At 45.9% G+C, this 27378-nt stretch overlaps 1 protein-coding gene across 2 annotated transcripts in view; it reads left to right on the forward strand.

Annotated features, from left to right (window-relative positions):
- Window positions 1-15325: 15325 nt before the first annotated feature.
- ADAMTSL1 (ADAMTS like 1) overlaps window positions 15326-27378 on the forward strand; it is a 301635-nt gene continuing 289582 nt past the window's right edge. For both annotated transcript variants that reach the window (XM_066614676.1, XM_066614678.1), the window contains exon 1: window positions 15326-15517. In XM_066614676.1, the coding sequence (XP_066470773.1) occupies window positions 15449-15517 (69 nt within the window). In that variant the 5' untranslated portion in view covers window positions 15326-15448. The remainder of the gene's footprint in view (window positions 15518-27378) is intronic.

Here is a 27378-nt window from a genome sequence, read left to right on the forward strand (position 1 = left end):
TCCATGAAAAAGAGCCTTACATGGGGGGAAAGGAAGCATTTATGCTGACTTAAGGTTTTCTAGAAGTTTGTTTCTCTAATACGTATATGTGGGGCCTTTACTGACCTGACAGTGTCTTTTTCAGATTTTGTGAGAGATTTCCTCAAATCAGGAAGCAGCTGCATCTCAATTCCTAACTCCCTGAAGTTTAATTTCAATTATTTCTTTTTGAAACACCCTATTAACATAAGGTATTGAGTCAAACTGTGCAAACAATACACTGAGAAAGCTGTGAAAAAACAGTGGATTACAGTGCTGTCCAAGCGTGCCTATTTAATATGACCTATTTTGTCTTGGCATGAACTGTTAGGAACCAAAGTCCACCCTAATAGTTTACCTCTTAGCCAGACCTATAACTTGCCTTGAGCAGCGTTCCTTGTAAGGGGTCCATGCCAGTACGCAGACCTGTTCCATAACTATGCAGTGTCACGTTGATGCCTCCGGACATTTGGTAGTCTTTGCAAAAGGGGATTTGAGAAGAATCCCCTACCCACACCACCTACAGTCCACAATTAAAACAGCATGTCACGATGTTTGCACTTGTCTCGGGCCTTCAAATCCATACTCAGCTCTGTTGGCTTCTACTTTTGACCATTCAGTGCAAACCTGTGGTGCGTTACTTCATATACAACCCCATTTCAGGTTCACTAAAGCAATTCAACCCCCACATCCACACAATTCACTAATGCAGTTTCAAACTTGGCCCAAGAACAAAGAACGTGCCCTTGCCCACATTACTCACCAAAAGGCAAACCACAGGAGAAAGCCCCTTTGGTTTCCCCCTTCAGTGGCACTCCGCCTCTGCTGGCTTGCCTGGAGAAAATTCCCTAATTGCAGAAGGTCCAAAGGGGTGGGGCTTCCTCATCAGGTGTCCAAGATGGTCCGACTGCACTGCTGCTACCACCAATCTCTTACTTGCTGCTACCACTGGCTTGTACCTTTTGCTCCTCCTCTCCCACTAGCTGATAGTTCAGGTGGGGGGGGGGGCTGGCTGGCACTCTGTGTGTCTATGTGTGAAACATTGCATATGACAGCATTGCAAATATAAAGTGAACATATGTAGATTTGCTTATGCTATATTGATCTGCATAAGTATTATGAATAAACTCTTGTGTGTGTTATCTTAATGGCTTCCTTGGCTCAGTACAGTAGTACTAATATCACAACCTCTTATGATTTAGTACTCTCTTAAGTGTGGGTGAATACAAAAGACTCCATGGTGTACACATAAGCATTAAGTAGCTGATCTTCAATGCTGTCCGTCTAAGCCAGTGATTTTCAACCTTTTTTGTCTCATGGAACACTGGCAAGGTACTAAAATGGTCAAGGTACACCATCCGTTTTTTGGCAATTGACAATGCACACTGTGAGGTCAATGGTGGGCTCACATCCCCCAGTGGTTCTATTGATAAATAACCCTCTCCCAAATTCCCGTGGCACACCTGGGGATCATTCGCGGCACACCAGTGTGCCACGGCGCAGTGGTTGAAAATGGCTGATCTAAGTGACAAGGAGATTCTGAAATCATCCTGTACCTAATCAGATATCCAGGGAAGTTATATTTTGTAAAGATGGCAATAATTATTAGCTGTTTGTGTTAAAGAAAAAAGGACACTTTTAAAAAAAAGAAACTGAACAGCATGGTTTAAACAATATAATGCTATGTATGCTGATATCCAGGGAATCCAGGAATTGTAAAATAAGTTTGCTTTTACGGTATGGTTCTGATGATATATGTCAGAAACCTGCTCACCTGAGGATTCTGGGCCATAAAAGAGCCCAGCAGTTTAATGCAGATTCACAACCCAATCTTGGGCTGCCTGGGGCCCAGAGGAGTAGTGGCATCAAAATGACAGCTGCTGCATCCTGTGCATACCAGGAGCCACTGGCATCTCCTCAGGGGAAGGGGACATTTGTCCCCTTCCTCCAGGAAAAAGGCCCAAGCCCAGCAATGGGGCGACTCAAGTCTGTGCCAGCTATTTTGCCAGTGTAGCATTACGAAGCCTTGTGTTGATTTGGAAGGTGTGGCATGGGGTTCTGAATATGGCGGAGCAAAGTTCCACTGGTCCTGTCCCCTCCCACCCTTCTCCTTCCCCCCACCCTTCTTCCCCCTGCCCAGAACACCTCTCCACTGCTCAGAGCTTGTTCCTTGCTCTGGACAGTGTGCAATGGGCCTCCAGCTGATGCTGGCTCAGCGCTAAGTTTCATGGGCATGCATTACGGCATGGTTGCGACACTCAGTCCTGGCGAGGGCCGGTGCAGTGAGTTCAGAATTGGCTCTCAGAGGCTCAAAAGTTATTTGGATCCATTTTTATTTTTGCCCGGCTCACAGATGTACACATTTGGTCCCTGTTGCGTATGTGCAATGTTGGACAGAAATGGCTTAAGATAAAAACCTTAACTGAGACACACATAAGCAACTTAGGCCCAAATCCTAACCCACTTTCCAGCACTGGCATAGCTGTGCCAATGGGACGTGTGCTGCATCCCACAGTTGGGGGGCACTCACGGAAGCCTTTTCAAAGTAGGGGAATGTTTGTTTCCTTACCTAGGAGCTGCATTGCCCTTATGTCGGTGCTGAAAAGTGGGTTAGGATTGTGCCCTTAAGCACCTAAGAAAAGGAGAAAACCCTGCAGAAAGGAAAGCAAAAGCCTGGTATAAAATAGAAACCTCTGTTGTTAGATAGCAGTACTCTGATCAATCAAAACCAGTGAATATGGAAAGCTCACAGTGGCCCATGTTATAAACTGACTGTGACATGAAAGTGGCATGTAGGGGCAAATTGATATTCAGTTTCCTGGTCCTGAACAAACTAACCTCATTCAACTTGGAATGTGCCTCAAGGAGAAATAAATCATTTATGAAACTTGAATTTTGGCTCCAAATTCCCCTCTAAACTTCATGGAAATTTTCTTCTTCACCCACAATCCTGGTATAACCCAAGCTACTCCATTTTCAAGCTTATTCAGTTTTGACAATTAAAATTCACCACTTAAAAAAATGAGCATTCAAATTTTCTTGCTTCTAGCAGCTAATGTATTACATTTATACAATGTTGGACACTGAAGCAGCCTTCTATGAGGAATGTTCTAGCATGCACATTATTCAAGCATGACACAGGCCAGACCATTTAGGACTCACAATATACCTAACTGAACCAAGACTGTAACCTACAACACACCCAACACTTTTTTCCTAAAGGTTTAGGTTGCAAAGGAACATCAGCAGTTATGAATGAGAGCTGCCTTTCAGGGAAATGTCTTCACAATTACTATTCTCATTGAGTACTACTTCATTAGCTTCCAAGGAAATCCAGAGTTCCTCAGAACATAGACTGAAAACTACTTCTCTAGAGCAGGGGTCTCCAAACCCCAGCCCGGGGGCCAGATGTGGCCTGCGGAGAGCCTCTATTTGGACTGTGGCCAGCCTCTGATCCCCTGAGAGCCTCTGGCCCTGTTGACCAAAAAGTACCAGAGTTGTGCTTGTGTGTGCGTTATTTCCTTGGCTATGTTGGTGCTTGGATAAATCCTGAACATTTGAGCCCATTCATTCATTCATCTAAGTTCCATCTCTAATGTATTAATTTAAATTTTATATTTAGTTGTGTTTTTCCGGCCCTCGACACCGTGCCAGATATTTGATGCGGCCCTTTGGCCGAAAAGTGTATAAACTCCTGCTCTAGAGTGCTACTGCAATCTGGTACACTTTCCCTTGGAAGCAAGATAATTTGAAATGAATGGAACTTTACTTTTATATGAATGTAGATATAGTTGGCATACTAACCTCCCCAAAAAGGATTTTTGTTTTTTAACAGCTTATTGGCTTCTGTAGGTCTCTTGTGTCAAGTGTGTGTCTTCCATAATGACATCCTGCCAGTGCTAAGTGTTGCAAACATGCTGTAAGGCATGCCTGTGAGACTGCCAGCACTGAGCCAGTGCTGGTTGGAGGCCCGTCATGCACCACCTGAAGCAAGGGACAAGCATTGGGTGGTGGAGATTTGAATGGGGACTGGGGGGGAGGCAGGGCAGGGAAGGAGCAAGGTGGGAGAGGGTGGAACCAGCAGACCTCTGCTCCGCCGGTTCCAGAACCCCATGTCAGATCTCCAGGCCCAACACAGGGCCACTTGACTTGAACAGCCCCATTGCAGGGCCTGCTTCCTTACCTGGGGGAAGGGGATGAATGTCCCCTTCTCCTGATGGGCTGCCAGTGGCTGCTCGGCGAGCATAGGATGCTCCTCTGGGTTCAGGGCAGATCAGGATTGGGCTGCCTGTCTTATCAACCATCATTCTGGCAATTTTCACAATTAGTAAAACCTCTCACTCACACACATCTCTGTTCCCTTTTACACCCACCCCCACAAATTCAATTCACTCCTCACTAAAATTAACGTACGTGTGGAAACATCCAAAATTTCTGCTGACTATATACTAAAGAATAGCAAATTGAGAATAACACAAACAGCAAAGTGACTTAATACTTTTTTTCCCCCTCAACTCAACATGACAGGGGGGAAAAATGGTTCACCCTCCCAAAAGAGACAGGTGGCTTCTGAATGAAAATTGTTCTCTCCAGAGAGAACACCTCTGGTTTGGGTCACTATTTGTACCCGTTGTAAAGCACAGTGATGCTAATATCTTTCTCCTGTCTGGGCAGTTGGTTTTTAAATCAAGCATTGTTAAATTTGAACAGCCTGAAGTGGTGCTTCAGACAGTCCTGACACCGTTTCTGCTTCTGCTTTCTTTTCATATAAACTTACGATAGGCCTATGGCTCTCCAAACCAGAGCCTCAGCTTGCAAACACATAAAGTTTATTTTAATTCCAACATCTGAAAGAAGAAAATAAAAAGATTAGAGGCAACAACCAGTTTGAATCTATGATGGGAAATCAGCTGTGGTATACCCAAACCTGAAGAATATCTAGAACCAGAGAAGGTTATTATTCATTCATTCATTCAGGGCCCAGTCCTATCCAATTTTCCAGTGCTAGTGCAGCTGTGCCAATGGGGCGTGTGCTGCATCTTGTGGTGAGGAGGCAGTCACAGAGGCCCCCTCAAGGTATGGGAACATTTGTTCCCTCATTTATTCATTGGGCCCTCATTCATTCCTGTACTGCCTTTCTCAATAGATTCAAGGCAGTTTACTTAGGCAGACTAAACAGAAATGCATTTGTCAATGGGATTTTTACAAACAATTCTATGAGACAATCTCATAGAACTTCCATATCCCCAGTTGTTTCCCATCATAGTGCAGTTGTCATCCTGGCTTCCAACTCCTACACTTTCCAAGCCTCTCTCAGGCAGCTGCAACCATGCTTCAGACCAGTTTCTCCAAGGTGGTGTTGCTCAAACTGTGTGTTGGGACCCGCTAGGTGGGTTACGAACCAATTTTAGGTGGAACCCCATTCATTTCAATATTTTATTTTTAATGTATTAGACTTGAGGCTCCCATGGTGTGTGACTGCATTTGGGGAAATGTGACAGATCTGTCCTTTGAACAGGCTACTATGTATATATTTTTAACAATGACAGTCAATGGGACTTTTTCCTGGGAAAGTGTGGGTAAGATTGCAGTCTAGGATTGTTAAATATTTTCCTGCTTGATGATGTCACTTCTGGTCATGACATAACTTCCAGTGGGTTCCAACAGATTCTCATTCTAAAAAGTGGGTCCTGGTGCAAAAAGTTTGAGAACCACTGCTCTAAGGGCGCAATCCTAACCAACTTTCCAGCACTGACATAGCTGTACCAATGTGGCATGCACTGCATCCTGCAGTGGGAGGTAGTCACGGGTCGCCTCTTCAAGGTAAGGGTATGTTTGTTACCTTACCTTGGGCCTGCATTGTGGCTAGGTCAATGTGGAGTATTGGTTAGAATTGCACCCTAAGGCATTTTTGCCATCTGATCTGTCTCATCCACACAGATATGCCAGTGGCCTCCCAGTTCCCATCCGGGCAGTTGATCCTGCTTAGATCAACCTCTAGACCACACCTCCTGCCACACCTATTATTACTTCAATTTTAATAAATAAAGAACTGTTAGGAAGAAAGAAAAAGCTTTTTTAAGTCATTTCTGCCCAATGTTGCATATACGCAACAGAAACCAAATGTATACACTTGTGGGCCAGGCAGAAATGGGTTAACAGCTCCTCCACTGTCAAAGGCTGTGTTCTACGAAACTGTCAGGACTCAGACCTGCAGTGCATTTCCAACTAGCAGCCTAAGGGTTCTTAGTGTTTTGTTTCCTGCTTTGGAGTGGAACTTACTCCACTACTATCTCTATCCTTTTTGGCCAGTCTGCCTGGTCCTACCCTCTTCCTCTGTTCTTGTATATTGAGGCTATGGTATGTTACCATTTTGGAGCTGATTCACAGGGTAATCTTTCACTTCTTGCTCCCCAAAGAACCTATGAGGTCGGCAAGTGCTTTGTTCTTCACTTCGTGCAAAAATAATGAAGGTGGATTTGGAATAAAGGAGGTCACTTGAGACCAAGAAGAATTTTGTGAGGTAGCAAAAAACAAAACCACAAGGATGTATGATATGTTAACTTGCAAACACATGTAAAGAAGCCCCAGTGCTGTTTTCTCACTCAGAATTACATTCAGCTGCTTCTACCCTGTGAGATTCCTGATATAGCTGAGAAGGTATGATTTTTAAGATGGAAAATGGCCAGTGAGAAAAGGATTAAATCCCTGAGCTGACAGTCACCCTCCCATAGCTGCTTTTCATTAAAACAAAACAAAAATGTTTCCTCTGTGTGTGTGAGAGAGAGAGTGAGTGAGAGAGAGAGAGAGACCTCAAATGCAGCCTCTTTACTCAGGGCAAGCGAGAAGAGTCCAAGGCAGTTTGTAGTATTGCAAAGGGCCCTACTGTTAAAATGAATAGAGCTAAAAACTTCACCAGGTATGTGCAAGCTCTTGGAGACATTTGGGATAGCTGTTTAGATTCCCCAACTGTTACCTGTTCTCCAAGTTCACTGGCAAGGTTATTTCCCAGGCCTGCTACATGAGGTGCAAACTGCATTGCGTGCAGAGTGTCTAAAGCAGCCCTGACAGCTGGAGGGAAAGGGATGTTCAACCTTTTCCCATATTGTCTGCTTCAGATTAGGGAAGCCAGCCCTGTTCCCCCAAGTGAATTTTCTCTGTAGCCTGCCTGCAACAGCACCCCCTCCCCAAAAATAAGAATCGGTAAGGTTTTCAGCTGTATCCTGTACCCAGTTCAATTTAAGTTCTTATATATCAAGCATATCACTATCAGGACCCACCTGGCTTTACAAGTCTAAAATAGAAAAAAAATTCACCTTATCCTCTCAAGCCTCTGTTTTATTCTTTTTTTTGGGGGGGCTGCCTTCTGGAGCATGTGTTGAGCTCCTGTTCCATCAGATCAGGACCATTCTGGTGGCCTCACATTTCCCTTTGCCTGGCCTGACCACGAGCCAAGGAACGTTTACTTACTTGTGCGTAAATACAACCGTGTGGCTTAGTTTCACTTTCCATAGGGCTCAATACATTCGCCAGCTTGGAGGAAGGGACCTCCTTCTCAGGTGTTTTTTTGGGGTTACATTCATTGGATCAGGACCATTTTGGTGTTGTTGGATTCCTCTTAGCCTGCCTTTTCCGATGAACTAAGGCAAGTTTGCCTACTTGCGAGTAAACGTGCAGTATGGCTCAGTTTAACTTTCCACAGGGGCTCCATGCATTTTTTGTTTTCTGGTTTTTTGCCAATACCTTTTAATAGAAAGGAGCCTTTTTCACTCCGTTTTCTTTCATTGCATTCTGCTGGAAATTCCGCATTCAATGGTATATAACATGATGGTATTATTCCTAACCACCGCGATTTTAGTGAGTCACCCCCAGAGCATGTCACCCCCCCTTGTGCATCACCTGGTGCGGCCCACATCACCCGCACCCCCCTAGTGAGGCCACTGCAAGCAGTTGCCTGTAATGGTGCCACTTGCCTTTTGAATCCTCCTAATTGGGTGTGCTAGTCACTGAACGTGGGACATCTTGCCAACAAAATGCTGTACTACAATATGTATTATTGTATTGGCAACCTTCAGTCTCGAAAGACTATGGTATCGCGCTCTGAAAGGTGGTTCTGGCACAGCGTCTAGTGTGGCTGAAAAGGCCAATCCGGGAGTGACAATCCCTTCCACACCGGGAGCAAGTGCAGTCCCTGGTCTGTCTCCCTGGCTATGGGCCTTCCTTCTTTGCCTCTTAGCCTCAGACTGTTGGCAAAGTGTCTCTTCAAACTGGGAAAGGCCATGCTGCACAGCCTGCCTCCAAGCGGGCCGCTCAGAGGCCAGGGTTTCCCACTTGTTGAGGTCCATCCCTAAGGCCTTCAGATCCCTCTTGCAGATGTCCTTGTATCGCAGCTGTGGTCTACCTGTAGGGCGCTTTCCTTGCACGAGTTCTCCATAGAGGAGATCCTTTGGGATCCGGCCATCATCCATTCTCACGACATGACCAAGCCAACGCAGGCGTCTCTGTTTCAGCAGTGAATACATGCTAGGGATTCCAGCACGTTCCAGGACTGTGTTGTTTGGAACTTTGTCCTGCCAGGTGATGCCGAGGATGCGTCGGAGGCAGCGCATGTGGAAAGCGCTCAGTTTCCTCTCCTGTTGTGAGCGGAGAGTCCATGACTCGCTGCAGTACAGAAGTGTACTCAGGACGCAAGCTCTGTAGACCTGGATCTTGGTATGTTCCGTCAGCTTCTTGTTGGACCAGACTCTCTTTGTGAGTCTGGAAAACGTGGTAGCTGCTTTACCGATGCGCTTGTTTAGCTCGGTATCGAGAGAATGAGTGTCGGAGATCGTTGAGCCAAGGTACACAAAGTCATGGACAACCTCCAGTTCATGCTCAGAGATTGTAATGCAGGGAGGTGAGTCCACATCCTGAACCATGACCTGTGTTTTCTTCAGGCTGATTGTCAGTCCAAAATCTTGGCAGGCCTTGCTAAAACGATCCATGAGCTGCTGGAGATCTTTGGCAGAGTGGGTAGTGACAGCTGCATCGTCGGCAAAGAGGAAGTCACGCAGACATTTCAGCTGGACTTTGGATTTTGCTCTCAGTCTGGAGAGGTTGAAGAGCTTTCCGTCTGATCTGGTCCGGAAATAGATGCCTTCTGTTGCAGTTCCAAAGGCCTGCTTCAGCAGGACAGCGAAGAAAATCCCAAACAAGGTTGGTGCAAGAACACAGCCCTGCTTCACTCCGCTTCGGATGTCAAAAGGGTCTGATGTGGAGCCATCGAAGACAACAGTGCCCTTCATGTCCTTGTGGAAGGATCTGATGATGCTGAGGAGCCTGGGTGGACATCCAATCTTGGGGAGAATCTTGAAGAGGCCGTCTCTGCTGACCAGGTCGAAAGCCTTTGTGAGATCTATGAAGGCTATAAAGAGTGGCTGTCGTTGTTCCCTGCATTTCTCCTGCAGTTGTCTAAGGGAGAATACCATATCAGTGGTGGACCTGTTGGCTCGGAATCCACACTGCGATTCTGGATAGACGCTCTCTGCAAGTACCTGGAGCCTCTTTAGTACAACTCGGGCAAACAGCTTTCCTACAACGCTAAGGAGAGAGATGCCGCGGTAGTTGTTGCAGTCACCCCTGTCACCTTTGTTCTTGTACAGCGTGATGATGTTTGCATCCCTCATGTCTTGAGGTACTCCACCTTCTCTCCAGCAGGTGCATCCAACAGATGGGAACATTTCAAGAATACCGTTTACAACACCGCCTTGTCCATATTCGGCAAAAAGACCAACAAGGCGGCAGACTGGTTTGAAGCCCACTTTGAGGAGTTGACACCAGTCATTGAGGAAAAGAGGAGAGCTCAAGCAGCATACAAAGCCTGTCCCAGTGAGCGCAACCTGCAGGTCCTCCGAACTGCTCGCAGCAAAGTCCAACAGACTGCCAGGAGATGTGCTAACGACTACTGGCTCCAGCTCTGTTCCGAGATACAGATAGCAGCTGACACGGGCAACATCAAGGGGATGTATGATGGTATCAAGCAGGCCCTAGGTCCAACACAGAAGAAAATTGCCCCTCTGAAGTCTGCCACAGGCGAGGTCATCCAGGATCGGGCGCAGCAGATGGAATGCTGGGTGCAGCACTACTCTGAGCTATATTCCAGAGAAAATGTAGTCACCGAAGAAGCACTGAACAACATTGAGTGCCTACCTGTGCTGGAGGAGCTTGACAGTGAACCAACCCTAGAAGAACTTCACGTGGCCCTGGACTCCCTTGCCTTTGGCAAGGCACCTGGAAAAGACAGCATCCCTGCTGAAGTCCTAAAATGCTGCAAAGAGATCATCGTCACTGAGCTGCATGAAATCCTCTGTCTCTGCTGGAGAGAAGGTGGAGTACCTCAAGACATGAGGGATGCAAACATCATCACTACAATATGACTGCTTTGTATTTAAAAATGTTCTCCCAGCCTAGGATCTCCTGTATCTGAAACAAATCATGCTGTTTAAGAAGCATGATCCTCAGGATGAAGGAACTGTATGCCCTGCTGCTTTGGAGCTGAATCATAGAGGGTTGTGGGCACCATGAGGGGTCTATACTGTGGGCTAACCAGTCCCTGGAGGCTTGGTTGAGGAGTGCATGTGGCCAGATGCTGAAGACAATCCACTGTGGGGTCTCCAAGCTTTTGGTGAGAAGGGTGTTCCTTTGCCTGTGATCACCACTCAGTCACAAGCTAGGCAACCCACTTAGGAGCTAGGTGCTCCTGTGCTTCCTTGCTCCTTCAGCAGAGCTCTGCTGGCCAGTCTAATCTCTGGCACCTGGGTTGTCTTCTGAACCATTGGCCCTGCCGGTGTCATCCCCAGTTCCCTTCTACTTAGTTCCCCTCTTCCGTCCCCAGCTGTCTTCAGTGTCCCAGCTACTGTCTCCTGTCCCTGCAGGGAATGCGTGCACCCATTGAGCAGGTGGTGCTTGCCCACTCTCTCTCCAGCCTTCTAGCCTTTTGGCCACAGTGTGTATGGGCATCCTTGTGCCTCCCACACTTCTACTGCTATCTCTGAGATGCAATCATGCATATCTTGGAGGACCTTCACCATACTGAGACTTACCAGACTATGGCAGCAATGCCCAGCTGAAACATGCCAGTCAGCTCTTCCTTCGGCCCTGCCCCCATGGGTAAGTCTGTCGCTGGACACATAGCCCCTTGCAAGTGGAGCAGGTCCAGGTTTGAACACCTCATAGAGGCTGGACATGTAAACAGCATTATGTATGTGGTATGCTTCTAGTGTTCTACATACATGTAGGGGAGAAGGGACAAGTACCAATATAAAACATGGTCATTGTGATCTTTCTTCTGGTGCAGCTACTAAAGGGACATGTGATCTGTAATCAATACTAAAGGATTGTTAGTGAAGTGGTAGCTGTGGGATTCCACAGTCCATTTGACAGCTAGTGCTTTGCATTCTAGTACTGGCATTCCTCCATCTGTAGTTTATGGCTAAGGGTCTGCATTGGCTGTTCCAGTCCACCCCGCTGCTGAGCTAGGATGGTGCCAGGGAAAGAAGCATCAGTTTGTTTAAAAAAAAAAAGTCATTCAAAGTCAGGACGATGTAAGATATGGTTCTGCAAGAAGGCTGTCTGCAAATCCTGAAAGACCCGCCTCATGCTTCAGTCTTGAGTGCAGCTATGTTCTTTGTTGAGTTTGGACCATCTCCTGTCCCTTTGTGTACCCCAGATACCAAAGGGACAAGGCCCCTAACAGGCTCTTCTTGAAATTAGTCTGGAGGCCCAGTTGCCTGCTTCTAGCTGCCAAGGCTTGGGCCATCTCCTATTCCCTCAGCAGGGTCACATATTGCCCTGCAGGGACTGGGGTTTCCCTGCCCCCCCAGGACCCAGAAATCCTTCAGTAAAGACTAGAAGCCCCCATGATTTATGTCCTTACAACAATTCAAAGGGCAAATAGCTGAACCTCTGCTGTGCCAATGCTTATTGGGCTGCAGTGCCCAGCCAAAAGGTGCCAGGCTCTTCCCTTGGCCCCTGCCCTCATTAGTAAGTTCATCACCCGTCAGGAATGTCTTACATTGCATCTGATAATTTCTCTGTTGGTTCACTACTGTCTTCTAAGATTGATAACATCTCTCCAGCTCAACAAAGGCTCTGTGCAGTTCTCCTGCACAGGATCTTTTATGTAGAGATGCTAAGAATGGAATCTAGCCACTTAGCCTTTGACCTGATGGGTACTGATGTTACCTGCGACATCTCCATCATATTCCTCCTCAATGTAAGATCAGCAGAACATTATGGGTGGCTCTGTGATAGCTGTTAAGTGAAGTAAAATAGAGTTGAAATGGTCCTTACAAATTACATCCTTTCGGATTTTGATCTTTCTGTGATGGGTAAAGCACTATAGCACCTCGTGTTCTGTAAGCTCTGTTCTAAACCACAAACACAGCATTTCAGTATGCCAAAGGGATTCTGCCATCTGTTCACATGGAACCAAAGTACCTGGGACTGGAGTTGGGGAACAAAGAGTGTGTGTGTGTGTGTGTGTGTGTGTGTGTGTGTGTGTGTGTGTGTGTAAAATATGTGACTCATGAAACATTTCTAGATGTGTCTGGTAATGAAAATCACTCCAGTAGTAAGCATCCTATGTCTGGAAAATGTTATGTCTGAACAAAGTCTTAAGCCAGAAGAGTGTTGCACAGAGTTGCGTTTGACTGCAGAGCTCTTGCATTTGATAGCTGTGCTATTTATTAAATATAAATTGCTTAAAAAAAAAAAAACCCTTTTGCTGACAAATTATGTGTCTGAGGGTTGCAGACAACACCACTTGGCAGCTGCTAATATATTTTCTCTGACATTTTTCTGCACACAAAATTCCCATTTACTTCAATGGGAATTCCATCCACAAGACTATGATAGGTCTGTAAATTTTGCACACGTAGACTCCTGTTTAATTATCTGCAGATGATGAGTTATATGCCTGCTGGGAGTTTTGCAAAGGAGAACCTTTGCCATAAGTTTACAAGCCCAGGCCTACATTACTGAAAGGAGCTCATTAACTTGTATGTTGTTTTTAGGATTAGAGACTTGGGCCCAATTCATATTGGTGGTGGTCATAGTATATATAGTAGTATGGTGCAGGAGCACCAATGTGCATGTTGCCTTGTCCTGTATATGTGGTTACCATCAGTAGCATCAGCTGGCCATTCCTTTGATTTTGCTAAAGAAGTAGTTTCTAAAATCAATGAACTCTAGAAGGTCATGCTTTATTAGGGCTTTTCTGCTTGCAGTGTCACTGTTGTTTCATGTTGTCACTAGGATCAGTTTCAGGTTCCCAAGCAAAGTATGGCCCTCCTAACTGACTAACCACCTGAATTCAGCATGGACATGTGTTTTCCATATATGGCTTAAACCTGACATTTTTAATGTAAAAATAGATTAAAGCATCCCTAAGCAGCTGCAGAGTGAGTTTTTTTTCCATCTCAAAGGACTGGTGGATAGCGTTTCCAAACAGGTGTGTGAAACCTAGCAGGTCTGTTTTGGTTTTGGTTTTTTGTCTAGAAATTAAGCACTAGATCCTGTTATGTCTTAAGCAGGCTGTCTTTGCCCTTCCAGGTTTTTATGTCTCCATTCAAGGCAGTGGTGGCTGGCAGGAAGAACTGATTCCTGAATTGATCATTGCAGTCATCCTGTAGTTGTGTTTGCATGAAACTTGCAAGACCATTTTACGTTTCCATCTGTGGTCTTCTAGCTTGGACCTCCCACATATTTTGAAACACTTAGAAGCTTCAGGTTCAAGGAGGTATTTGGGTGTTAGTCAAGTATGCCAACTTGGTTATTGGGGGGGGGGGGTTTTGGGCAAATGTTAGAGACCAGCAAATCACGAACCTGGAGTGCTGCAGATCAGGCAATGATTCTCTGTGCTTGTGAGGTTGTTGGCTGAAGTAGAAGACTGCAGTTCATTTTAGATGGAGCACCTATACAAGACCCCAAAGCCTTCCTGGCTTGGAAAAACAGGTGAAAACCAATCCTAACATGTCCAGACCAGTTGCACTCCCTTCATTTCAGCATTTCACCCATCTGTGGACCTAAGCTCCTGAAACAAACCGAAAAAGTGGTTGTGAATCAGTTCCTTTGTGGCACTACTTGCTGCAAAGTTTCTGAAAATCAGACCAGAAGGGTTGGCAAGCCTAGCAGCCCAGATGTTTAGGGGGCTCAAAATACCTTTAAAAAAAAAAAAAATCAGAAGGTATGCAGACATCATGGATACATAAAATCTGCATGCTTTTGTCAAAATCATTTAGGGCCCAATCCTAACCAATTTGTCAGCACTGATGCAGGTTCAATGGAGCCCTGAAGTACGGGAACAAATGTTCCCTTACCTTGAAGAGGCCTCTGTCACTTTCCCTCCACTGGAGAATCCAGTCCACACCCTATTGGTACAGCTGCATCATTGCTGGAAAGTTGGATAGGATCGGGCCCTTAGATATTCAATGCTGCCTTTGCAATAAATAACTGGCAACCCAATCCTATGCATATCTACTCAGAGGTAAGTTCCATTAGAGTGCATGGGGCTTACTCCCAGGGACCTATGGCTAGGATTGAGCTGTGAAAGAAACTGCAAGAGTGCATCACTTCCCTTTAGAAATTGCGCTATTGTGATTTTAATTCTTGTTCTCATCCTCTCCTGCAACCCACAGCCAACTAAAGAGAAATTGACTTGAATTCTTTGAAGTGATGGCCAGTCCATTTTTCCAGATGAACCTGGTTAACAACCCATGCAACCACCACATCCAGGTGTGTGTGTGTGTGTGTGTGTGTGTGGAGAATCCTTTTTTTTTTAAAGCCAATCCCCAAATTTATATGCTTTTGACAACTTTTTTTTTATGGCTGCCTGCTTGCAATAGTTCTGCAGTGTGTGTGCCTGTAAAGAACAGGGGAGCTTCTTTAAAGGAAGCCCTCTCTCCCCAAGATTGCTCTGGATAGATTCGTGCACCCTTTACACCATATGCTTTATATTGACCTGGATTAAATTTCCCTCCTGAACGAAACAAGGTGCAGGCAGGGACGGGGCAGCTAACCTTGCAAGCTCTAAGTCGAAACGAGTCCTGGTGGGAGGGTGGGGGAAGCACAGACCATACAAGAGCCCCGGCTTCCAAACGGAGCGCTCCCTCCAGCTCTCCGCCGCCTGGATCCCCTTCTTGCCTTTTGTTATTCGGCACAGCCGGAGCCTGATTGGCTGGCTGCCTGTGCGGGGAGAACTGCATTCCGATCAGCCCCTCCGCTCGCCCAGTGCTGGGTCAGGAAACGTGAGCGGGGCTGATGGAAGCGGAGAGGCGGCGGAGGCTGGAGCTCTAGCGCTGCTGCCGCTGCCAGGGTGACAGCGGGCAGGAGAGCCCTCCAGCAGCCGCGGAGTCCGTGCCCGTCCGCTGGAGATCCCGGCAAGGCTCCAAGCATGGGCTGCTGCTGCCGCTGCCGCCGGGCCGCTGCTGCCATCGCGCTGCTCCTGGCCTCGCTGCTCCTGGTAAATACATGCTCGCCCAGCCTGCGGGCGGCTTCTCCAGCTCTAGGCTGCGGGCGGGTGGTGGGGATGCTGGCTCCAGCCTTGCGCTGCGGGTCTCGGGAGGTGTCAAGCATCCCTGGTTGGCAGGTACAGGGGCTCGGGGAGAAGAGTTTGGGGAGGGCGCCTCCAGAGCGGGAACTTGGCATACTTGACTGACACCCACATACCTCCATGCACAGACCTCTCCTCTCCCGCGAACTGACAGCCCAATCCTAGGCGTGTCTGCTCAGAAGCAAGTTCCATTACAGTCAATGGGGCTTACTCCCAGGAAATTATGGGTAGGATTGCAGCCTGAGAGCCCAATCCCTTGCATGTCTACGCAGAAGTAAGTTCCATGATATCCTCAATGGAGCTTCCTCCCAGGAAAGCGTGGATGGGATTGCAGCCTGAGAGCCCAATCCCATGCATGTCTACTCAGAAGTGAATCCCATTACAGCCAATAGGGCTTACTCCCAGGAAAGTGTGGATTGCAGCCTCAGAGCCCAATCCTATGCATTACTTAGAATTAAGTTCCATTATAGTCAATGGGCTTTCAAGAAAGTGTGGATAGGATTGCAGTCTGAGAGCCCAAGCCTATGCATGTCTACTCAGAAGCAAGTTCCATTAGCGTCGTCAATGGGGCTTACTCCCAGGAAAGTGTGGGAGATTGGGCCTGAGAGCCCAATCCGGAGTTCCATTCTAGTCAATGGGGCTTACTCACAAGTAAAATGGGATTGTAGCCTGAGGCGCCTGGGATTTTTGTGGAAAGAAAGGGTGTGGGTGCTGCTGCGTGCCTTCTCTCCCCTTCTAAAAGCTGCACAAGACCAGGAGGTGGATCTCGCATGTGCTCCAAGTTTTTCTGCAACAGGAGGCAGCTCGGAAGATTCCCCGAGCGCCAATTTGGGGGAACGGGACACGACACGACAAAACATGCGTGAGGATGTTGCTTTAGCCAGGGGTCAGCTGGGCTTAGCTTTTCAGTTCCCAACCTTCGAGACATTCTTTGCAAGTTGCACGTTCCGTGGTGCTCGCTGCTGCATTCTGTGGGCGTTCCTGGTCCTCCCTGTTCAAAGTCAGCAGCTAAAATACGAATAGGGACGCTCCCGTGTGCAGTGGATCACCGGTCTGTATGTATTGACCTTTTTGCAGGGACAGTAGAAATGATTCCTTAGTTCAATGGAGGAAGGGGAGTAACAAATGCAGGACAGAAACGGTGCTTCACAGACCTTTTGTAACTCTAGGGGAATCCCAGCTTCTCAAAGTACATAACTGTTACACACTAAGGTCCGCCAGTTATTAGGAAGATGGTTATCAGTGACTCATTCCTTCAGTGTGACAGGCAGATTGCCACGCACTGCAGTGCGCGTCTACTGTAAATATTTCCTGCAGACGTAGGCTTATCTTAGGTAAAGATAGATTACAGTTTGTCGTCGCAGTTATCAACACTTGCTGTTGCTTGTACAGGGCAAATTTACTTTTTGCCCAGCATTGCAAGCAGGTGAACACTTCCTATGTATCACTGTGGGTACATCTTTCTCATTGTGCACATCAGAGTTCAGATGTAAGATAAGATGTAGGCTGTGGTAGTAGCTCATATAAATGAGGTAGAAGAAGGCTTAGCAGGCTCAGACCCAGTGCCTGTTTTCAGTGCCAAGACTCAGAACATATACAAAGTGCCTCTGTGTGCCACTGAATACTCACTTCCAGCCCCTACCTGCTGCTTCTGGGATTAAAGTGCCATTTGTAAGCTCCTTGGGGCAGAAGACTGTCTTATGGTTTTGTTATTCTGCCAAGCGCCAAGCACATGTCTTGATGGTGCAGTATAAATAAATCCTCATTATTGCTTTACAGGTAATAGCATGTGGCTTCCTGGCCCCTCACCCTTTTTAAAGATTCTTTCTGGATTCATTTCAGCAGCAAACAAGAATGTATTGGGCAGAGAGCATGTACCCAATTGCTGCTCTGTGGTGCCCTGCTAAACCAGACCATCCAAGGCCATTTTAAAAATCAGAAGGGAACAGGTAGGTGAAAGGTGCAAATCCCCCCCCCACCGCCCATATCTTACTTCCCCATAGCAGACTCTGAGAAGCTAAACTGAGGGTAGGTTTAACAACCGTCAGTTGTGTGCCCCCTTTCCTCATAAAATTGGACACCCCCTACCCGCATTTCTTTCGTACAATGTCAGGACTGAGGAAGGACTAAAAACAGCACAATTTGGCTCTGTGTTCCTGTCTTATGCTGACTTTCTTCTCTGCACCGTTTGTGAAGTAGGCACCCTCTCCTTAATTCATTAAAATAAATAGCATGCTGTGTCTGTTGCCAACCATTATGTATTGTACTTCAGTCCTATACCAAGTTACGTTTGGGGGTGGGTGGTATTGGATTAAAAAAATTCCCCCTAAAGAAACTTGTTTTGTGCCTGAAGATGAGTAATATACAACAAAGGTGGAAAATGAAATCTCCTCTGCCAAATTAATTTCTATGTGTCTCCTGCCAATTTGTTACTTGGCTGCATGGTTCCGAAAGGAAATTCAGCTGTGTGTGTAATACTATAGGACTTTTGCTGTTACAGTACTTGGATGCTAACATTTAGAGCCCAATGCTGTCCAACCTTCTAGTGCCCATGCAGCCATGCCAACAGAGTGTGTACCGCATTATGCAGTGCAGGGCAGTAACAAAGTCCTCCTCAAGGTAAGGGAGCGATTGTTCCCTTTCCTTAGGGCTGCATTGTGACTGCATCAGTTCTGGAAAGTTGGATAGGATAGAGGCCAAAGACAATGAAATGTCTTTGTAAAAGATATTTGTAAAATTTGTCTTTGTAAAAGACATTTTGAAAAGCATTTTGACAAAATGAAGATGAGAGGAAACAAACCAGAGGAGTAACACAGCAGTATTAGAGCTGAGGAATAGTGACCTGTGTTCCTCCTATCCTGGAGTTCCCTAAACAGGGTACATTGCAAAATGCAGGGGGGGGGGGGGAACACGTCAGTGAGTGAGCATTAGATAGGCATAGACAGCAGAGGATTGGTTATAGGGAAGTGCTTCTTCCTTGTTTAAAATCAAAGTTAGCAGTCCAAACTCCTCCCATTGCCAAGTTATGTGAGAGAACGAAGAGTGGATCTTTTCCTTCTGTACTGGTTGATGTACATCTATGCATAAGATAAGTCTGCACATTAAAGCTTTGGCTCACAGGAAACCAAGACAAGCTATATTATATCCACACACTTCTGTGTGTAAGATCAGCTATAAAGCTTATATTGCAGGACTTGGAGTTGGCCCACATAACACCAGTACTGTTTCAGCTGCACTGGCTGCCAAGATGATTCTGGGCTCAATTCAAGGTGCTGTTTATTACTTTTAAAGCCCCAAATGACCACCTCCCCCAGTATGAGCCTGCCTGTGTGCTAAGGTCACTCGAAGAGGCTCTTTTGCATGTACCTCTGCTTTGTGATATGTGGGTAGCATGCTCTCATGCCAGACTCTCAACAGCATTGTTTGCCACCAAGGCTCATGAGGTGGGGTCCAGGATAAAGCAGAAGCTACAGGTCAGGGCCTAGGAGGACCAGGAGAGCCAGGGCCAGGACAGAAAGCAGGCGTCAAGGTTGGAGAAGAAAACTAAGAACCAGCCCGAGGGAGGGAGAGTTACCAAGTTGTACCAACAAGAGACTAGGTGCTACTGAGGACTTATAAAAAGGACAGGAAGACCCCCCCTATAACTTTCACTGTGTCATAAACCGAAGCCTGTGCCTTGATCTGTTTCCTTCTTTTTCTAAATTGGTCCATCAAATGCGAAGCCTTGCATAGCCAGGTTTGCACTTCTTTGATATTCTCTTACCTGTGGCAGTGTTGCTGCTGTTTCCTGGAGTTCCGGGTGCAATGGAAGTTTATTCCAGGTCATTTGGGAGGGGCATCTATGTGAGGGGCCTGTTCTGGTCAACTCTCAAGTATTGTGGTCCCTGCCAGATTACAGTTGGCACCTGGGTCTCCTGCGGAATAGGCCTCCACATCCCTGGGCTCTGACTTGTGCTTGTGGGAAAGGGTTTTCTCCACAGCAGTGTCCAAGGGGTTGATTCCCTATCTTGGAGATCTGTATTACTCCCTTGGTCATTCCATCCATCTATCTATCCAGATTTTTCTTTTTTCTTTTTTTTTACTTGTTGTGCCTGTGCTTTTCCTTTACTTTTTATAGTATTCTGTACTTTTTAAACCACTTTGGATGAATTCAGACAAGGGTGTTCCTTACTCCTCAACTTGTAAAATCAACAGTGGGTGAAGCTAAGTATGACAGCAGCAGAGCCATCTCTTTAAATGTGGGTCTCTCCCACTCACTTCTAAAGCAGAGTCTGATAGCCCAGTTTTAAGATGAAAAGTGCCGTGTGCATGAGGTACACTAAGCCCTTCTCAGATTCACTCCCGGCACTTTTATCCCGGCCTAGTGAACCTTGAAGGCGGACATACTGTGTAAAGGCAAGTCATGGGTAAGGAAGGGGTTAACATCCTTTAACTGCACTCTCTTTTTGCTGTCAGAGTTGGACCTCTCAACCCCTACTTTATGTACATGTTGGCACACCTGCTTTGGCAATGATCTCTCAAGTGGATGTGTAGTTTGTCACTGATAAATTGCATGTGTGAAATATTCATCATAGATTTGCCTAAAAGAGATGGACTGATACTTGCAGACATCTCTCTGAACAGGGATCAAAACTACTTCTTTGCCACTTCTGATTTCCACCATCTAGATATGCTGATTGAGTCAGAAATGAATAGCAGCATGGGCTGTACAGGCTACATGGCTGGCTTCCCAGGGTGAGTGTAGGGCGTGTCTTGGAGGAAAAGGTCTCAGGATTTCCCTGTAACACTTTCCATGCTCCTGATTATATGTTGTAACTGGGAGCCTGGGAAGCTGCTCCCTGGATGAGTCCTTAGAGACAGAAGGTCAGGGAACCTGAATGGACTGTGGCATTGTGAGCAGAGCTGTACAGCGGAGTAGGGTGGAGTTTCCATCCTCCAGGCCAGTAGTGATGCTGTTGTGCGTGGGAAGAGAGGATATAATCTGTATGTCTTTCAAGGCATAATAATTTGTCAGGTTTTGTGGCCCCCAGGGTTGAGATTTTTTTAAAAAACTACTTCAAGTACTGCTTGAAGTATTATCACAATGCAATTATGTGCCTATCTATTCAGAAGTAACTCCATTTTGTCTAGTGGTGTTTACTCCCAAGAGAGTTTTATAGGATTGCAGCCTTGATCATTTTGTTTGAAGCAACCCCACTGACTGACATTTCAGTGTTTTTCCTTGCTAATGACCTGACTCCCAGTAGCAAGTTGTTCCAGCATAGTCCTCCCATCTCCCATTTAGATTGTGAGCCCTATTGGGACAGGGAGCCATTAGTTATTTGATTTTTTTCTGTAAACCGCTTTGTGAACTTTTTGTTGTAAAGCGGTATATAACTACTATTAATGATAATGATAATAATAATAATCTCTGCAAGTTCAGTCAGTGCATGCCTGCACTATTGGGGCTGTTTTAATCCCTTCTCAGCTCAAACTAAAATGTTAGCATAAGGTGGCAAGAACAAATCAGGTACTGTGCTGGATTCACAAACTTGTGAAATGGTTTACTGCAGCAGAGGTTAAGTAAAAGAAAACCCCAGGATTACTCTAGCACAGGGGTGTCCAAACTTTTTGGCAGGAGGGCCACATCATCTCTCTGACACTGTGTCGGGGTCCGGGGGAAATTTACATAAATGAATATATTAGAGACGGAACTTATATGAATGAATGAATTTTACTGAGCTTATTTATAATACACATGAGATCCAGAAAAGGGGGGTTGTTAAAATAATTCCTGACACATATAACACACCTCTTCCTAGGGAAAAGAACGGAACAAACTTAAGAGGAGTCAGCATGGGCTCCTTCCTCCCCATGCAGGAGCATGCTTTTACTCTCACTCTCCCCCCCCCCCAATCCTGGCAACAAGCAACAGCAAAGGAACACTATCAGTCAGGGAGCTGGTGGGCACCAGCCCCCTCAGGGCAGGTGTTTTTCTCCTCATTCACACAGAGAAGGGAGCTGCCTGTCTCCCTCTCTCAGTCCCCTCTCCCCCAGCCTGCACCCAGCACCCGGTCTAAACAAACTTAGAAGCAGGCAGAGAGCTATGTGTATTTCCCCATTCACAAACTGACCCCCCCCCCATCTTCCTCCCTCTCTGCCAGCAATCCCAACCAGCAAAAGCAATAGGTTTCCTGCCCATTCAAACATCCAGTGAGTTCTCCCCTGCAACTTCCAACACCAAGCACTCAGGCTCAGTTGACCCTTTGGTGACTTTTTAGAGGGGTGTGAACAAAGGCAAAAGTACGTTCAGAGTGAAGGTAATGCATCTTGTCCTTACTTTGAGCAGACTTTCTGCTATTGCCACATGACAAGTCAGTTTTGGCGCTATGACATCATGATGTCATCACACTGGCAACATGACCCCCCTCCCCAATTGGCTGGATCACAGATTGTCAGGAAAAACAAGGAATTAAAGAAAATGGCAACACAGCTTCTGCCAATAGAGAAGCAAACAAGTTGTGAACAGGTGTGAAAAATGTAATCACGCCATTGGGAGGCATTCAGGAAACATGTCAGGCCCCTGAAGAGTTTCCCTTATGTGGTGAAATTGTTGATTTCTGAATGTTTTTGTCCCAGAATCAAATGTATAAAAATAACATAGTTTAGGGCACAATCCAGACCCGTATTTGAGCCGGCAGATGTCCCTTGCGCCTCCTTAGGAGGAGCCAGGCCAGTGCTCAAAGACGTGTCAGCACTACAGAGGCCGACGCAAGTCTCTGTGCTGGCTTCCTCCTCGCGAATTGTGTCGGCTCGGCTGGGCCAATGCAATGAAGAAAGGTAGGTGGGGGAGGCAGGGAGGAGGCGAGAGGGAGGTGGGCAGGGAGTGGGAGGCGGGCCTGGGATTCAGCGGTTATGCCAGATTCCAACTCCCATTTCCGGGGAGAATGGAGTGGCTTCAAGCCACTCCGCTCTCCTCAGACTTACACCACCTCAAGAGGTGGCGCAAGTCCAAGGAGACCCATTTGGGCCAGCAGTCCTTACCCGGAGGTAAGGGGAAATGTTTCCCCTTGCCTCTGACTGAGCTGCTTATGGCCACAATCCTGGTCTGGATACAGCGCAAGCCTCCTGGCTTGCCTGTTCCAGCACAGGATAGGATTGCGCCCTTAGTCTACTACCCAAATTGCCAATACAGATCAACTCTTCAATTAGTTATAATACCTCTGACCAGAGGGGGTTCAGTGTTAGCAAACAATTTGTGAAATACCTACAGCCATTTCACACATTATGCAGAGACACAAATGGGATTGCCACTATTGAATAAGGAACTGCATAGAATCACTGCTCCCTGTTAAGAGTACTCACAGGAAGAGTGTTTGTGTCCAGCATCTGACTCACCCCTCAGATGTAACCCGCCCTCCATGCTGGCATCTCCCAGGCCTCATGCAGCATGGCTTTTGGTGTGACACATGATGTCTCTCCTCCACTTGTGCACTGCAGACAGGCTGGGCCGGGAACAGTGTTGGAGACTCCTGCATAGATGGAGACGGTCTTCTCTCTTGGTTCTTGATTACCACAGAAAATACTGCCCAGTGAGGCAGATACAGTGGTCCTTGCTATGCCATGGAAGAGATGGAGCCTGCCCACGCTTGTGATGCCAGGAGCAGAAGAGATAACCAACCATGGGGAAGAGGGTAAGGGATTACAGCAGTTAGCTGGCAGACAACAGTACAGAGTAGGAGGCAGGGTGCAAGAACTGGGCTGTTTACCTATATCTCCCATTCACAGTTGACAGACCATGAGGCACCCCTCTCAGGAACACATTGTACACTCTCTTAGTATTGGTGCCCAGCCCTTCTGGGGGAGGTGGACAGCCATCACAGGTCAGTTTTGGGTATTGGGAAAAGTGACCCTGAAGTACTGGAATAACAAGCCTATTCAAATCCTTCTCTACTGTTTGGTAGTCTCCCTGCCAGAGCATGGGGCACAGGTTAGTAGTTGGCAGCAGCTTGACCACATCTAGATCCCTAGGAGAGTACTGTCTCACCTGCAAGTTGCCAACCCAAGTTTCTGCTCTTCTTTCCACCTCTTGGTGGAAACAGACGTTCCAAAATTTTATGATTTTGCCATTGATTTCATTAGTGTCAAGAGAGCATCCTCTATACTTGTAAAGATTCCATATTCCAGTTATGCTGATGCTGAGTTCAAGGAAACTGTTCACATCTGTTCATTCATAGAACTGAAGGCTTTATTGTGGCTTATATATAAATATGCTACCCCCAGTGACGAGTAGTTGGGAAAGATGAACACTGTAATATTGCACTGTCCCCTACCCCATTACATTCCTTCTTAACAGTGGCAGTGGTGATGTACGGTGAAGCAGAATAAAACTGTGATGAAACAACAACTGGGGTTTATTGGATTATTGTCTTCACCGCTATCAATAACCTGAAAGCGAACTTGAAGACCCACTGCATCCTTACTGAGAACTGCAGCAATCATGGCAACAATAGTGTCTTCAGTGCTTCGAAGGTCATGTGGCCTTGGGAGTAAGCCCCATTGAAGACAATGGGATTTATTTCTGAGCAAGCTCTGTGCAAGATTGAGCTGTTTCTGTTATTAAAAAGAAAGAACAGTGATAGAGACTGAGTAACTTGGGTACTGTACTTGGTGGATAGGGAAGAAAAGTTTTTGTTGCCATATGAATTTTATGTGATCATGAAATATCAGTATACTTTTTTCCCAAACCAACCAAAGAAAAATGATGAGGGCTAACACTGTGCTTTAAGAAAGGCTCTTTATGTTCGTTTTTTAAAATGCAGAATGGACACAAGGACCCCACAGTCTTCCAGTTCAAAGGGAATGTGGCTGAGACCAAGACTGCTCTTTGACATGCATGTTCATCCAGACTTGAAGTCAAACTACTTCTGGTCAAAGAGTCATTGAATCAAATTTGCATTTGCTGTCTGCTTCTTTTCAGCAGGCTTTAGCTCTCTTGCCTTCTATTGTGGTAGTTGCAGGAGTAACACTAGGAATTATAATAAAGTACATGGGTTTTTTTTTTCCCCTCACACTAATTTATACATGGAATCTAGTCAAGCGCAATAGTCCATTGCATTCACACTCTCTGGTGCTCTCCTCCTCTATTATCTGTATTGGATGACCATCAGCACAATCAGCCTGGGGACTGAATCTTAAATTCTTTGTTTACAGTTGAATGTAGAAAGTTTCATTCTGTCATCCACTTTTTTTCTTCTGATATGTCTATCACTGTAAGGCTGCCCATCTGTTTCTACGTTTATAGCTGTGTGGAGGGAAGGATTTTCCGGTGCTGACTCCAAAAATGCACATGTTTTTTCCCCATGAGCACTCATTTGTGTATGCAACTGCCAGTTAGTTGTACCAGCTGAATTGGTGCACATTGTACTAGGCTTTTTACACATGCAGTTAAGTGACTTTGTTTATGCGTGTGGTCCCTATTCAAAATACTGCATGATTTGGCATCTTTGTCCAAAATTTGTCCATTGCTCTTCTGTTCTGATATCTTTACTATACCTGATGTCAGAACATAAAAACAGAGCTGATCTTCCATTAGGCATTTGTCTCTGCTCCAACAGGTCTCAGACAAAGCAACTTCTTTCTTATTTTCAAGGTCACATGATTGCATGCAATTAGCAGCCCAATCCTATCTAAAACCAGCATTCCCGAAACATTGCAAAGCAGCCATAAAGTGCTTTGCAGTAGCACAAGCTGCCAGCATGCCTGCAGGAAGGTTCCCCAGGTATACCAGCAGACTGTTTTCTCATCCTGGTCTGGTTTGATCCCCATTCACTTATTTATATAAATGCTTCTGTTGTTTATTTTATATGCACAAATACTGTGAAAGGGAACAGACTGAACAGAGGCAGAAACAAATTTGTTTGGGGGGTGACTTTGGTCCACATGTGAGAAATTTGAACTGGCCACCCTACCCAGTAGTTGCCATTGTGACATTGTCCACTGTCTGGCTAGCTTGGAGTTGTTTGGAGTGGGGTTGACAGCATGCTGGTACCACACAATGGTGCGTGGTACTATACTGACCGTAGTGTCAGGATGGAGGGCAGCGGGTAGCAAAGAGGAGACATACTAGCTAGATCACTTGCTCTACTCGCTCACTGGTAGCATTTCCCATAATGATAGTGAATTAAGCTCACTAACTCTAGCCCTAGTTTTCTGCTGAGGTCACCTGCCTGCTTATTCTGTGTGCTTACTCATCTGATCAGGAGGACGCCTGACACAGGACTCTTCAATTCTTCTCCAGCTCAAGAGTCACTGCAGAATCAAGTAGCCCTACTGCGGGGCTATTTCCTTTAAGTTCCCTGAAAGTTCCCTTTTCCCAAAGAGGTGTGCAGGATCCCGTGGTAGCCATTTTGGCAGTGCGGGAGCCCCGCACTCCAGGCAGCTCAACATTGAGCAGCCCATTTGTGCTTTAATCCAAATGCATCTACAGGTTTGAGTTTAGTGTTTGCAGAATGTCCAGCCTTTCTTATAAAAAAGATAGGCATCTTTTATTTTTCTTATGCACAGTAATATACGTTTTCTCTCACATCCCTCTTGCTACTGCTGCCTGAGTAGAACATGCTGTACTTTTATTGTTAAAGTAACTCCAAATAATTGTGGGGAAATCAGAAGGTATCACAAAAAGTTGAGATGCAAGCTGTAGTAGTAGAGAGAAAGGCATGCAATTATGAGTGTGAGATTTATTCCACGTCTCTGGCAAGCGTGTGCTGCATTTGCTAATAGTTTCACCACCTGTGAATTATTTGAATATATCTCATCAGCTGATTCTGTCATCTGTTTTTGTGTAGAAACAGTCGTAGTATGTTCCCTGATTCTATACTAGCAGTATATTAATTTTCACTAAGTTTCCATTTTCATCCTTTCTACCTATTTGAAAATTCTTCCAAATCATCCCCCATTTATTAGGGTGATACAATTTGATTCTTGGTGTGGTTTGGTTTTTCTTGTTTTATAGTTTCAGGAATATACGGTAGAGAGAGTACAGTAGAGGGTGATTGGGTAGACAGAAAAGATGGATGATAACATAAGACATCCTGAGATAAATTCCAGGAGCACTAAAGAAATAAGACTGGAGATTTTGTGCAACATGCAGTATATCCAAGCTGTCCCATAAAATAAATATAATTTATTTTGTTTCTAAAGAAAGTACTGGAGGGGGTATTGAATTTCTTCTCTCCACTTTGTGGGCTATAACCTTAACCCTTGTTTGAAGTTTGACAGAGTATTCTTCAAATCCTTTGCTGCATCCTTAGAACTATAAATGTAAAGGTATAAAGGAAGTAATAAGGGTTCCGGTGCTGAAGTATAGCCTGAATACTAGTATAGGATATAGCACTTATATCCTTAGTTTTTTCCATAGAAGCAAGTGGCAGCCATTCGCTGTTATTAGCAAAAATATGCTGGGGGTTGCGGCAGGGAGAGTGTTACCTCCACAATTGTGGTTTGTAATGCATAGAATTCTGGATTCAATTACTTGGAATTCTCAGCTGAGTGACTCTTTTTCCTGACAGTTTTATTAATGCAAATCAGCATTTGGTCCCTGTATCTTTTCTCCTATCTGTGGGAAAGCACCTTCAGGGGAAGGGGATTTTGTATAGTATCAAGACTGGCCCATCCATGAGGGCGACCAAAGCAGTTGGGGGCACCCATCTCTGTCCACTGCTTCTCCTTCCACTCCCTGGATTGAAAACAGAAGAGGGGCACAGAGAGGAAGAGGAAATGTGGCAGGGAGG

The sequence above is a fragment of the Tiliqua scincoides genome, chromosome 2 (genome assembly GCF_035046505.1).
Source record: "Tiliqua scincoides isolate rTilSci1 chromosome 2, rTilSci1.hap2, whole genome shotgun sequence".
Lineage (NCBI taxonomy): Eukaryota > Metazoa > Chordata > Lepidosauria > Squamata > Scincidae > Tiliqua > Tiliqua scincoides.